Source organism: Squalius cephalus (genome assembly GCF_949319135.1).
Source record: "Squalius cephalus genome assembly, chromosome: 21".
In the NCBI taxonomy this organism is placed as follows: Eukaryota; Metazoa; Chordata; class Actinopteri; order Cypriniformes; family Leuciscidae; genus Squalius; species Squalius cephalus.
Window position 1 is genome coordinate 33833266 of NC_137142.1, and position 15885 is coordinate 33849150.

Sequence of the window (15885 nt, forward strand, 5' to 3'; positions counted from 1 at the left end):
GCCAGTCATTTTGGCTAGCGGGGTCATTATTGTTAACTAAAACTAAAAACTAAAAAAAAACATTTTCGCTATTTGAAATAAAATAAACGCTAACTGAAATTAAATAAAATATAAAGAGGGCAAAATTTCAAATTGTTTATATTGAAATACTGAAATAACTAAAACAAATAAATAAAAAAAATAACAAAAACTATATAGACATTAAAAAAAAAAGAAAAAAAAAGTGGACTAGAAAAATTTAATCTAAATCCAACTATTTTCTAAAACTTCAATAGCATTTCAATTATACTAAATATAACACTGAATTATCACGACAAGCATAAATATAAAAAATAAGAAATACATTTTTTGAATAAAAAATATTTTTGATGGCTTCGTTCCTGCAGATTACACTGTGCCACATGTTGATTGATCATAAATACTAATTACATTACGTGACATTCACCCTGACTTATTTACTAAAAGGCTCAGTTAAATGAGCCTCTGCATGGCCTTAAAGTCAGCATAAGTGTAAATCCACTGTTTATTTACTAAATGCATGTTATAAATCTTATTGTGACACCCGCCTCTGCAAGCTTGTGTGTGCCACGCCCACACCTCAACATCCAATCAACAACTGAAGCACAGAACCAGCCCTACACTTTTTCTTTTTCGATAATCCATTACACTCCGCCACAATACAGAACAAAAGATCTGTCGCTTCTTCCGTTTCATCACTGCCGGCCACAATTTTTGCCCTTTGCATGCAGATTAGTGATTGAAAGATATGCGTGAGAGTGTATGCGTGTGACGTCACCGTCGGCCGGAGTGACTGCGAGTCACACACACTGAGTGGCAGAAACACTGAGTGGCAGCATTTGTTTTCAGCGTGAAAACAAACACAAAACACATCTAAAACGGGAAAGAGCTTTGAGATTGACTGTATAAATAGATTTGACAAGAAATCTGAGTTGTGTTTTTACAGACTGCCGAAAGCTACAGAACAGAGAAGCAAATGGATCGCTGCAAATCACAGAAACAACTGGATCCAGGCAGAGAAAGCGGGATTTGCATTTCAATATCCACGGATCACTGGATCTTTGGTAAGTTGTAAGAAACACTATATCCAATCTTTAGTTTAAAACTGATAATCGTGCGTTTTACTGGCGTTTTCAGAGTTTCCTCTATTAAATCCAGTCATTCAGCAACTCTTCTGCCACTCAGTCCGGCTGAGGGAGTGTGTTCCCGTGGGAAATAAAGCAATAAGCCTCTTGAAGCCGTGATTTACAGTGAATTTAGAGCAGTTAAGGGGCGTTGCTAGCTACGACGCGGAGCGGAGCGCCTAAACCCCCTTAGCTGTTCTAATAAATCCACTGTAAAACACGGCTTCAGGGGCTTATTGCTTTTCTAAATGGGTTACTCCATAAAAATATTCATTTTAATATTTTTTTTTATTCATAAAATAAATACCAGCAACAAAAAATATAACGTTATAACACATTTATTCCTCCGCCAAGCAATGTAGTTCCAAAGAGGTTGCCAGTAACACTAATGTAATGCGGTCACAGGTGTGTGTTCAGGAGGAATTTACATTGGCTTCGAACGCGGCTCAACCAATCAGAATCAAGGACCGGAACTATCCGTTTTATAGACCTTACGCACCAGAGAAACGAGGTCGCCGCCATCTTTAGAATATTGTCTTTGAACTTCCGTTTTTTTGGCCGCTCTGTATATTTCTATCCAGGAGTAATTCGCTTTTGAAGTGGATTTACTTAATGTAAAGTTAACGAAAGTTATCATGAGGATTGTAATGTTTAAAGCAGATGACTTAACAAATGTCAGTAGACCGGGAAGATTTTAAAACGAGCCGTTCATTCATAAATACGCAAGATCGCTGTGAAAATACAGACCGGAAGACAAAAGACAACGAGCGTGGCGCTGAAAAGGGGCGGGGCTACATAAGGTCTATAAGTGACATCAATGCATACCCTCTATTTAACAGTATAAAGTAATACCTGTCATTACTGGAGTCCGCCTTGCTGTGCCTGTCGTAACCGGGTGAGTATGTGTAGCTTTCCCAGTCGTCCGGGGGGGCGGCACGGTCAGTCACGGTGGGCCAGCGAGCGATAGTCAGTGAGCCGTTCTGCGCGGGAAACGCCAAGCCCAGACTGGCCAGGTTACTGTGGCTTCTCTGGAAGGACTGGATTCCCTTCAGGCTGTCGGGTCGGCGTGGCGCTTCCTCGCTGGTCCAATCGAAATGGCCCTCTGAGTCCACCGGGCTTTCGGCTGGCCCATCATGCTCCTCTTCTACACTAATAGAGGGTGTTCGGTTTCCCACGATGCCTCCCTCCTCATCAACACCCGCAGTCTGAGAATCACAAATGGTCTTTGCAGACTCGCAGCTGCTGAGAAGCTGCTCGTCTACGCCTCGCTTCAGGGTCTCTGTGCTGCCCAGGGCATGCTGGGTAATGAGGGACGTCCCATCTTCAGGCTCGGTGGTCCCGGTCACGCTCCCGTGAGCCAGACGGGGCGTCAGGGCTGGAGAAGCGTGAGGAGAGGGATTTGTGTTAGGAGGCCGAAGAGACAGATCTTCATCTCCACGATCGGGGGAAGGAGTGCGGCGAACTGTGGGACAAAAAAAACACACACCATTTAGTCAAGTCACCTTCATATATATATATAGTGCTTTAACCAATATAGATTGTTTTAAAGGTGCAGTGTGTGATTTTTAGCAGAATCTAGTGGTGAGGTTGTGAATTGCACCCAACAGAAGTTACGGTGGCCGACAGGAAGTGATGTCGTCTGAGAGTAGCCAGTTAAGCAATGAGGTTTCTTTACAAAGATAAATTAAGAAATTAGGTTTACTTTATTACTCAGTAAAACGATATGTTATTGCGAATATTATTGTCACTTGTTCATCATTGTGTCAATGTTTTATTCGCTGACTTTAGCTCGCTTCTTTACACGAAGAACAACATAGTGAGGAAACGCGTTTGTCCATTTAGGGTTCCTGTAGAAACATGTCGATATAAGGGGACCCTGTAGAGGGGTGTATGTAGAGAGAAATCATTTTTTTTATATTATCGTTATCGGCCCAATAAGCAAATTTGCCGATAAATAATGGATTATTTCCTTCAGCTGAGACGCTTCAGATGCACACTGTTCAACATGATGGTTATGAATTGCTTGAAATATCATTGGAATCACTTAAAAAAAAGGAAAATACAGTAAAGTGCAACATGTGCTGTCATATCGGCTACATAAAATGATAATGAGGACATTATAATTGTGTGCTTGGGACATGGGTTTTAATGGTGAGACTTTTGCTTTTGTAATCAGGCTCTCAAAAATGATTTAAAAATTTGGATTTAGATTTATCAGCCAATATATCGGTTATCGGCTCTCAAATATCGGCCAAAATGTTCATATCGGTGCATCCCTACTATATTATCGCACAGCTCATTATATAAAGGATGTATAGCAGGGGTGCCCAATAGGTCGATCGCGATCTACCAGTCGGTCGCAAAGACAATGCTGGTAGATCGCACATAATTTTAAAATATGCTTTTGTTAAATTTGAATAAAAATAAATATAGCATTGTCCTTCCTTCTCCTTTTAGTTTCTGTCTGACTTGCACTTGACGAATGAATTTTGACCAGGCGCGATTTTTGTTTATTCGGTTACCATGACAACTAGCCTGCTTCTGCTTTCCAGCTCAAGAGCTTCGGAGAACAGAGCGCGAAATTGTGAAGCTAACAGTATTCGGAATTGGTAGCGTACACAAATGCCATTCATTCATTCATAAATTCCAACCATTTGAAAATGATCAAAACACCGGTCCACCATGACTGATGACAATGTGGAGGCCTGTTTGAGACTAGCTATCAGCAGCTTCTGCCCGGATTATACAAAACTGTCTGATTCCAGTCAGTGCAAGTCATCAGAATAAGGCAAAATGCCCTGGCTATTGTAATATGTTGAGCTGTAGGTATTTTGAGTTTAGTGTTAAAATTGAATATCAACAATGAACATTTATTATTATTTTTCTCCTTAATTACAAGATTACATGCAGTAGTAGCAACAAGCATTTGAAGTGTTTTTTTTTTTTTATTAATTAAACTGTGTTTTTTAGTTGGTAGTTGGTAGATCTCATTGTGTTGATCATTTTAAAAGTAGATCATCAAGCAAAAAAGTGTGGGCACCCCTGATGTATAGTATATCCAACTTCCCCCGCATATATACAGCACACTCATGTAAAGCAACATATACTATAGCATATCTCAACTGCTTGATGTTTATATCATTGGGAAATGTAACTATATTATAAAGTTGGATATACAAGTATGTCCAATTTTATCTGTATACATACAGTATACTTGTGGCAATGTATAATATATAGCAAATTGCAACTGTTGGATTGTTAATATTATCGAAAAATTTCAACTATATTATCGCAGAGCCAAATAGTATATCCAACTTTATACACGAAACATTCAGTGCATCCAAAATATAACCATATTACACAGATGTATACCAAGTTAGTATATCCAACTTGATCTGCATAAATAGCGTACACTCACGTACAATATACTAAACTATAAACTATAATATCGTCCAGCTCTAATCTGCTAAATGCAACTATAAGGCATCAAGATATTAAGATTTTTATAAACATAAACATCATAATTTTGTTTAAAGATGCTTTGAAACAATGTGTATTATGAAAGTGCAATACAAATAAATGTGACTTTGACTTGACAGAGGCAGGTTTGCGCTGTAATTGATTTTGTATTTGTCAAAGGTCATGTATTTCAAACTTTATAAGACGCAGCAGTGCCAAACAGCCAGATAGGGACATTTTTAGTTGAATAATGCTTGTGAAGTGCGACAAAATGAGTGAATGGAGTGGATATTATTCAGATTTTGACCTTCTCATGAATAACTGCATTAATGATTATTAGTCTGCTGGTTTAATGTGTCTGGAGGAGGCGCTGACCTCTGGGCTTGGGGGAAGTGGGCGGCAGTGATGCGTTTCCATCAGTGGGCATTTCGGTGAAGACGGTGGGAGAGAGTGAAAGCACGGAGCTGCAGGCGGACTTCCCTCCACTGCTCGAGTGACGCAGGAACATCATGGACTGAACCTTCTCCTGGTACATCTTACCATCTGATGGCACAAGAAAACATGCATGAACTAAAATGTTCTTGTTTACTAGGGTTTCTACACTGGAAGCGCAACACCTCAGAGTGATTACTGATATGAATGAGCTGTAAGCTCGAGGCTAGACTACTGTTAGACTACAGCCACAATAAAATGAAAATAAGAGCAGTTATATATGGTTAGAAACAACATCTGATTTAAATTAGAACGCCAGACATGATGTTTCTGGTGTGTGTATATATATATATATAAATTTTTTTTTTTTTTTTTTTTTTTTTTTTTTTTTTTTTTTTTTTTTTTCTGGTATAGTTTCTGGTGTATCCTATATATATATATATATATATATCTCTCTCTCTCTCTATATATATATATATATATATATATATAGGAATCCAATATTTGTATACAAACACTTAAATTACACACAAGGAAGTTTTTATAATAATAAAGTTATAATACTAGCTTCATAATCACATAATTATATTTATACTCCAAGTCGTTTTCTAATGAGTTTATGGTCACTGAATGGCTATTCTGAGGTAAATTTAACATTACGTAACAAATATATACTTGTTAGTTAGCTAGATAAAATAACTTAAGATTTTATAAATTCTTATGTATAACTCTTTTTTTTTTTTTAATGTTGATTGATTATTAATTACATTTGAGGTATATATATATATATATATAGATATATATAGATGGAACATCTTTTTAGTTTTAGTTAATCACTTGCATTTAGTTAAGTCATATATCATTAAGTGTATCCTTACGTAGACATGGTGTAAGTTTTGTTTAATAACAATTTTCAGACAAAGTCAAATTAAGGTTAAAGAGGTGACCCAAAATATTTATTTATTTATTTATTTATATATATATATATATATATATATATATATATATATATATATATATATATATATATATATATATATATATATATATATATATATATATATATATCAATCATATTTCTGCCATCATTTTCTCATCTTCTCATATAAAACCTGTATTATTTTTTTTCTTCTTTTTCTTCTTCTGTGAATCACAAAGTCAGAAGCAGCTTGAACATCTGGCTAATCATCATCTTTTGTTTTTTAGTTTCATTAAATAAATTGAGTCATAAGGCATGATGGTTAGTAAATGTAGACAGAATTATCCTCTTTAGTACACTTTTCCTTATTATCAGATACTGGTTTCCAAAATGTTTGCTTACCAATGTGCAGAGAGAAGTAGAAGCTGGTGGGTGTGTGGCACACGTAAGTGTTGGTGGGGGGGTGAACGGCCAACAGGAAGTTGTAGACCAGCCGCAGCAGGTCCAGGTCTGGAGGCGAACCCAAAACCTCCTGGATGATTTTGACAAACGAGAGGCAGACCTCCTGTGGGATGGAGGTCAGGTACTCATCCCGATGCTCCTAGGAGAACAATCATGATGATGTTACAAAACAACCCACAATACTGAACTATGATTGGTCTTCTTTCTCATATCAATTGCATACTGGATAGCGATTGGTTGTTTCTATCATGATATTTCACCCTGGGTTGATTTTAATGATGCACTAAAATTAATTTGTACAGAAATACTGCTCAAGTTTTCATTTAGCTGAAAACCAAAACTGAAAATAAAGTTAACTAATCAAATGTAATTAATAATCAATCAACATAAAAAAAAAAAAAATGAGTTGTACATAAAAATTAAAAAAAAGAAGTATCTAGCTAACGAATAAGTCTATGGATATTAAATGGCATTCATGAGACAACAGTTATCTTGAGTCACATTGTTTACAAGCTTATTTATTGATGTCTTTCCACAGTTGAAACTCTGATTGAGCGATTACATGAGACATTACAGTAAATCATACTGTTTATTTCAACATACCTCATTTAATTAATGTTCATTTCATGCTATATCTAGTGGCAGGGCTGGACTGGTAATCTGGCATACCGGGCAAATGCCCGGTGGGCCGACGTGCTTTTGGGCCGATACATCTCATACTTTTTTCTTTTTTTTTTTAACGGCCCATAAAACTCGTACATCGGCGGCCCATTCGTTTTGTTTTGTTTAATTGACGGCGCTGGGTTAGTGCCGGTGTAATGCATTGGTCAAAAAAAAAGTAAGCGTTAGTTTTTTTTTTTTTTTCACTGACAGACCGGCCCATTGGTTGTTTTCTTGATTGACACTGGGCTGGCCCAATCACATCTTTAAACACCTCCCCCTCTGGGCTTTGAGTGAGCGTGCAGTGTCAAGTGTGTATCTGTCAAAATAGTCTGAGAGATGGAGAAGAAACGCAAGGAGAAATGTGCAGAGAAATAGCGTGAAAAATAGATACAGGCCCTTCAAGCAGACGCTGTAAAATGTGTCAAGATATATATGTTTTCTGCAGCAGCAGGACCTTCATCAGCTCCAGTGGCTGATGAGGAGGATCAGGAGAGAGATGAGAAAGTGTAACGTAGAGTCCGCGGTAAGCAGAACTACTTTCAAAACACTTTGGCTATGAGTGTAGGAACCCATAACCCAGTTACAGATTATTTCCACATCTGCATAGTTGACGATTACAGCAATTTACTAGAAGTTTAATGAGACGCGTTTGTATCCATGTTTTCCGCCAAAATAAAAGCTCGATGCAGTTTCCGTCAAAATAAAAGGTCATGTGCTTATCTCTTTCAAGTTTAGAAATTAGTACAAAACTAATTATGAAAGTTTTCTTTATTTTTCGGTGCATTATTTTTTACAATATATGGCTATTAGGCTACTATCATGAGATTAATATTATAACTATTATTATGTAGTGTAATATAGACAGACACTGTTACTAAAAGAGGTTTGTTTTTTTCTTTGTTATACTTGCACACTGAATATGGGTTGGATCTTTTAATTTTGAACCCTCAAACTGCACTAGATTGATGAATTTAACATTAAAATGCACAAAATTTTCTTAGGGGGACCATGCCCCCAAACCCCCCTAGAAGGACCGAGGTCCACACACCACAGTTTTACCAAAATTCCTGTGAGAAACACTGGTATTGCTATGCCAATGCAGCTTATAGCTTGTTTTTTGGATTCACCACTGTGTGGAGTATAGTTCGACTGTATTAATAAATTACAATTTTGTACTTATTTCATCTGTTAACTCTCACTCGTTTATACTCACTCATTACATGGCATTAGTGGTTTTAATGAATAGGAGTTGAACAAAAACATATTCAAAGGTGTGCAAAGATGGGTGGTGTTTATGATCATATGTAGTGGGCCAGTCTGGGCCAAAATGCCAGGGCCGATTTTCTGTCCCAGTCCAGCCCTGTCTAGTGGTAAAGAGGAAGAGATGATCGCTTGAACTGAGGCACTACAGAGATCCGTCACTACATCAAAGAGCGTCAAAATTACATTTATTGTTTGAATTTCATTATGAAACTGAGAGAATTTGAAAGTTGAAACTTTCTTAGTAGGTAGGCACGCCAAAACCGTTTTTTTTTTTTTTTGCAGGAACTGAAAATGTATTTCCGGTTGCTGAAATTTCAGTGCATCACTAGTAGGGGTGTAAATCGGACAGTTCATCACGATACGATATCGATTCTCTCAGCCAGCGATACGATATTTGCCGATACCTCAAAAAATTCTGCGATACGATTCGATTCGACTCAGGGCTGTATCGATCGATTAATTGATATTTAGATATTATGTTCACACAACCAGTTACGTTTTTATTAACTCACAAATGCAACCAAAATATATAACATGAACGTTTAATTAAACTCTTTGAAAATTGCTCCCAATTGGGACATTTACAACAGAAGAGGTCATTTGCAAGAACTCCGTTCTTGTTCATTTTCATAAATCATGTTTTTTATTATTATTGTGCATTCCAAGTAATATCAATCAAACTGCAGCTGGGTTGTTTTGATTAATAATAATAAGAATAAGAATAATAACTTAAAAAATACAGATAAATTACAAAATTAAAGTTAATTGAAAGTATGCTTTAATATGTTAAGTATAATAGTAATAATAATGGTTTCTTTTTTTTTTTTAGCAGTGCAAATACATTCACATTTCATCTTTCTGAGTCAAACAAAACCAAGTAATTGCTATGATAAATAATACAACACTCGGTTACGTTAAATCTCCTCAGCTGACATAGACGCCTGACAAACTTTGTTTTTGTGATTAACGTACACGCAGTACAGAGAGCTTTTCCCTCACCACTAAACGAGCTGCTTTAGTAAGGTTCTGTGAAAATGTTTCAGCTTTTATTTTCCTTTTACACCCAAAGAAGATACCAAGTTTATTGAAATTATCCATCCTCGATCACTTTTAGTCAGCTTTGACGAAACTCCTCTTAGCCAGCGCGTCTTTTCAAAGTGACATCTGACCTGAATACTGCGCGCTTAGTCGCTAAAACGGACTTATCTGGTTGTGTTTACCAACAAGGGTGTGACAGCTTGTCTGTTTCTGCTGTAAAACATGAACTCGCGATGCCTTGACAGCGGACAATACCGGCTTTTGTGCCAGTAAGTATGGTTGGTGAGTAACGTTAAACGAAAATGTGCGCTTTGGCGGAAGGATGTTACGTGAGAATGTGGAGAGTGTCAAAATAAAGCTGTATATCGATATTTTACGTGTGGAATCGATGCATCGTATCGTTAGACGTTGTTTTTGTAATCAGGCTCTCAAAAATGATTTAAAAATTTGGATTTAGATTTATCAGCCAATATATGGGTTATCGGCTTTCAAATATCGGCCAAAATTCGGTGCATCCCTACTATATTATCGCACAGCTCGTTATATAAAGGATGTATAGTATATCCAACTTCCCCTACATATATACAGCACACTCATGTAAAGCAATATATACTATAGCATATATCCACTGCTTGATGTTTATATCATTGCGAAATGTAACTATATTATAAAGTTGGATATAAAAGTATGTCCAATTTTATCCATATCGATGTATCGTTACACTCCTAATCACTAGTCGATTCTCATAGACAGCCGACAGAAAGCGAGCCTCATGACCACATTTCAAAGACTACAAACTAAACTTACTTGACCTCCATTGACCTCACGTGCTGTAAACTTCTCACCTGAAGCACCTGGCAGGCGAGTAGGAAGCGATGAACCACCTGGGCCTTTAGAAGCTGCCGAATGTTGAACATCTGCTGTGGATGACGCACTCGGATGAGGATCTCTAAAGCGGCCAACAGAGTCTCCCACACGCCACACTATTAGACACACACACACACATACAGCCATTATAATTAGCTCTATATAAAAACAGCCAAAATCTATGGTATGCTCTCATTTAGATGTAAGTGTGAACCTGAGCTTTGGCCCATATCTTCCAGTCCAGCAGTATTTCAGAGAGCAGTCTGAGATCTTGCACCACCACAGTGGATTCAGCATCCAGATGAAACTGGCCGTCTTCTCCAATCGTCAGGATCGACCCGCTACAGCAGCCGTCCAACAATGTCTATCACACCACATGCACACAGACATTTGCACAATCAAAATCCAGAGATACTCTGAGAATATACTGAGAGAGGGACAACACAGTGTCACCGTCAGTCCGCATTAACAGTGTAACCCAGCAGGGTGCGCTGTTGAGCACAACAGTGATCTGGCACTTCATTTAGATTTTTTTTTTTACAGCTTTAACTTGTCTTGAAAAAGGCAAACAAGTGACTAAAATGGGACTACAGAGGTTTTCTGGGACATTAAACATCACGCCGAATATGTAAACTCACTAGTCGCTTTCACAGCCTCATTGTGTTTATAATCACTACACAACTATTCTAATTCAAATCAGTGCAAAATGGTCTTTAAATAAAGACTGAAAGAGTTTGACAAAGCATTTACTTCTTACTTTTTACTTCTGCCGATTGTATTTAGGCTTTCTAATTCATAAAAGTTCAAGAATATGAACAAAATGTGTAAGAATCATAAACTTTTGTTGGATTATTTTCTGCAATAACGCAAAAGCCAATAGAAAATCCTATTGGTTTTTTGTCGAGGGAACAAGGGTAATGCAAACATCACTGAAGAGCTCTATACTTAAACTATACCGTGATATTTTTAAGGTTTTTTATTATATTTAATATGCATCTTGATATTTATGTCTTTTTTTAATTAGAGGAACCATTATTTTTAACTAACAGCCATCTTTAGGAAACTTTATGACCAAAGAAGAATTTTAATATTTTGATTTTCATAAGTCTGCTTAATTTTATATGACAAGCAATTTAATTATTTATGAAAAAACGTATCATCTACATCTGATATGCTAAAACTCACCTTCAGAATGTGGTATCCCACAATGCACTTGGGCTTGATGAGGACCTGGTGTATCATGGAATAACCGTGGTAACACTCCATCTCATGGGTGCGATGCTGATGGTTTTTGACCAGAGACAGAAGAAGCTGCAGCGCCAGAGCTTGAGTTTTCTCACAGTCGCTCAACTCCACCACCTACAGTACAACAACCAGTGAAAGAAGACAGAGAAAGAGAGGCAACATGAATGGAATGTGATTCAGATGTTCCTGGTGCTAAAATCACTGTAACACGTCATATAATGAAAGTGAAGCGAGTTGTGAATGTGTTTTCATGTTGACATTCTGGGTCACGGTGTTAAAATGTGAGATGATTATTAGCGACGGCTGCTCCAAAGTTAATAAACGACCTAAATAAACTAGATTCATCTGCACTAAATTCTTAAATGTATATCAATGAATATTATTTGGCATCATACCAAGACTGAGCATCTGTTGCTATTTTAATTAGCACTGCTCCTCAATTATTTTTATTTTGGTCTCATTTAGCGTGGTTCACACATTGGGTGTTGTTGATCAACATTTCTGGTTTAGATAATGTCAAAAATGTTCTTACAATTAGGGAATAAACACAATATCTCTGCAGGGATTTTGCAAATATACAGTGTATAATTTCAAATCAAAATGAAGCAGCATTTTAATTTGATCATGAGTATTAAGTTAATATAAAATTACATTGTTATTGGAATTTCTGTTTTCTATGTGAATATCTAGTAAAATGTAATTTATTCCTTTGATCAAAGCTGAATTTTCAGCATCATTACTCCAGTCTTCAGTGTCACATGATCCTTCAGAAATCATGCTGCGTAGAAACCATGATACATTTTATTTTTTAGGATTCCTTGATGAATAGAAAGTTAAAAAAAAACTGCATTTATTTGAAATATAACCTTTTGTAACATAAGTTTCTTAATAGGGCTGGGTATCGATTCAGATGTTACAAATCGATTCGATTTCGATTCGCAAGCTCTCAATTCGATTCGATTTCGATTCTCGATTCGATTTTCGATTTCAATTCTCGATTCGATTTCGATTCTCGATTCGATTTCGATTCTAATTTCGATTTCGACTCAATGAATATATATTTAATACAAATCCTATATTTATATTAAAAAAAAAGTGAACATAAGTTTACAAGTGGTTAATTAATACAAAGAAATTAAGAGCTACAAACCTGTATATTAAACTCTTTTTATTTTAGGTACACTTGTGTACATTAAAACAGAATCATATTTACCTGTGCCCTTCCTGTCTAACAGGGAGGACATAAATAGAAATGTAATAAAGTTATCAAACAGTCTGCGCTGCATTAATTATTAATTATATATACACTAATCCTTATTAAAGTTACAAAAGTTCTTTAGTCAAGAGCAGTGAGTGTTTTTCTCTGTTCCTTTTGTTCTTTGATTAACTTTAACGACAGAGATAATTAGTGGCTACTGTGTCCTGTCCCTTTAAGGCCAGCCGCTGTTGACAGAGACGCAGATCTCACACGCGCCTCATTCTCTCACGAGTCACAACTCTTCACGTTCATCATAAGATTGCTCTTATGTTATGAAGATACTCGACAAAAAGACATTTTGGCATAATTGTGTGTTATTGTTCGTTCAAGCGCGAAAGAGAACTGTATTCTGGGCTGTCTTGTGCGCACGCACGATATTAGCGCCAGTCTTTCTGTGTGTCACAGTCACGACATTCACAGGCAGCGTGCTCTTTTTTGTCTTATCGCGAATGAATGGTTTAAAAACATTTGCATGAATAAGAGAGGAATTATGTAACACTAGCCAAAGAATGACAAAAATTAACAGATGCTGAATTGCGTTAACAACCCAAATTTGTTTATTTAAAAAAATCGCAGCATTTTTTTGCGTCATATAACTGCTTAGGCTTGACAACGCGATTGCGATATGATTAAACGTGCAGCACTAGTTGAGGTTATTTTATGATTTAGATAAAACTAACATAAAATCTCACAGCATTAGCTATAAAATGGAGTTTGCAAGCCTATGAACAGTGGGGGAAAACTAATACTGGATTTTGGATAATAGATAAATAAATATGGAAAAAAATCGATTCATGGCGTTTGAGAATCGATTTTGAATCGACCACATTTTAAAAAACGATTAATTGAAAAATCGATTTTTTTGCCCAGCCCTATTTCTTAACTGACACCTTTCATCATTTAATGCATCCTTGCAGAGTAAAAGTATTAATGTATTTAATATACAATCCTGTAAAGTTTGGGATAAGTACGATTTAGTTTAAAAATAGTAATATTTGATTCTGTGCTAGTATTTTAGTTCTCATGACAGACTGATAGGAAATGAGAAACATAAAAAATGAGAATGAGAGAAACACAAAGCGAGGCTTTGAGGTGACATTCGAGAGACGTCTGAAGGATAATGTGAAGGAACACGGTGTACAACTGAACGTTCTGGGCCAGAACATGCTGACCAAAAATCCAATTTTGCCCTCTGAGTGAAAGAAACAGCGTATTATCAGATTACCAGCAAAAAATGTGCATTGGAATATGAAGGAAACACTGAAGATCCCTTCGCTATAAACTTTGAAGCTTAATATTCAGATGTACCTCAGCCTCTTGAACTGATTGCTTCAATTAAAAAGCACAACAAACAGTTATCAGAGCTTTTGTGAATCAGCACAAAACATGTGTTCAAAATACCTCATCAGTCTGCGTGCAGTAAACAGAAGCGCAGTGACATAAGACCTCATTCCATTCGTTCCTGGTCTCTACTAGTGACATACGCACACAAACACATACCCGTGCAAACAAGAAGACAAAAGAGCCGGTGCCACCGATCTTGTGCAGGGCGCTGTGTAGGCCGAGAGCCCTGCAGTGCATCATGGTCTTGAGAAAAGGAGGCTCCAGGATGGGGCTCTGGACCTCTTTGGCACTGAAGGGCCGCTGGGAAACCACCGCTGACTTGGCCTGGCCCTTCAGGCGGATCACGGGCTCATATATGGTGTACAGAGACGGTGTGCTGGGGGCATAAACGACAGCTAAACTCTCCTGTAAAAACACAAATGCACATATGTTAAAGCAGATCCACAGCTCAACATTTCAAGTTAAATCAAGATACAATATTTTTTTGCACTTTTTAAAAAAAAAAACAGAGCTGAATGCAGCATGTGAGCATGAGCAGGCACTGAGATTTGCTTGACTACGGTAATTAATTTTTATTTTTTGCCTATTCATACTTTGCAGTCACGTGAGTTCCATGGATACCTGGCGGGCAACAAACGGGTATTTTCAACGTAGAGTCCTGTAGTTCCAGGTCTTTCTAGTAGCTATCAAGTCTGTTAGCGAGCTAGCTGCATAACTATGGACTAGGATTAACTCCAAGGTAGCTAAATTGTGTAAAGCAGACAAGGTTTTTTAAGATAATCGAGCAGTAATAATTCCTCCGTAAATAATCTAGCTCTACTGTTGGGTCATCTCTGGTTCTCATTGAAAACCATAGATATCACAAACCTCTAAACAACCTATCACACACTTTTGTTGTTGTTAGCAAAAGACGACAGCTGTTACTGTGCGTTCACACCGCCACCGGCGAGAGCGTCAAAGTGCCCGGAAGTCATTCATTTTCAGTTAAATGTCTTTTTGGTCACTTTTAGACAGAAAATCTAAAGAAAGATAATACAAATATAATTTCACTCGGCAAGCCTATCACTTGAAGCAAATATCCATCCCTTCTTAAATGTCCACGCCAGCGAGCGCGTTGGGCCGTTTAGTGAAACTGACGCATATTTATCGGCAGATGAAGTAAAACCGTAAATCTTCATCATGAGTGATGACGCACAGTTTTATAAATGAGACCCCAGAGCTTTAAAGGGTTAATGTTTTTCTTTTGAGTTTGAGGTGATATATCACTTGGGAAATATTATTGAAAGGTTTCATTAGACAAATTTGTACAACACTTTATATTAGCAATATATATTTTTAGAGAAGATCTGATAAAATAAGCTAATTTATCCATGAGAAATGAAGGTTTGTGTTTAAGTGACTCTCTGACAGTATTAGGGCTATGCCGGTAAACTTGATCACCGGCGGTGGTCCGCAAAACACATTTTATTGTACCTGAATGCTGTTTTACGTGAATATTATGACACGAGTGAAGCACAAAGCTTTGTTTACAAAATAAATAATAGGTTATAGCAATTAAATGTTACATTGCATCCATGGAAACATTTGGATTCATGCCAAATGAGAGAGGTACGTCACGTGAGCCCATACTGTATATTTAAGCTTTGTCGGCTTTGTTTTATGTTTTGCGATCTGGTCATCCGATTATCAGCGAATTTAACAATATTCCATTGTACATGTGATCTCTTGTTTCTTTTCCCAAACCTTCACTCACATCTCGCACATTTTCGCAGGGGATTATAAACGTTTCTTCC

General features: G+C 37.0%; 1 protein-coding gene across 1 annotated transcript in view; it reads right to left on the reverse strand.

Moving 5' to 3' along the window:
* Positions 1–15885, reverse strand: part of lyst (lysosomal trafficking regulator) — a 120912-nt gene that overhangs the window by 49876 nt on the left and 55151 nt on the right. The window contains exons 18-24 of the mRNA XM_079855637.1: positions 14249–14497; positions 11431–11604; positions 10460–10609; positions 10224–10361; positions 6355–6553; positions 4977–5144; positions 1995–2604 (exon numbers count right to left, since the gene is read on the reverse strand). Of these exons, the coding sequence (XP_079711763.1) occupies positions 1995–2604; positions 4977–5144; positions 6355–6553; positions 10224–10361; positions 10460–10609; positions 11431–11604; positions 14249–14497 (1688 nt within the window). The remainder of the gene's footprint in view (positions 1–1994; positions 2605–4976; positions 5145–6354; positions 6554–10223; positions 10362–10459; positions 10610–11430; positions 11605–14248; positions 14498–15885) is intronic.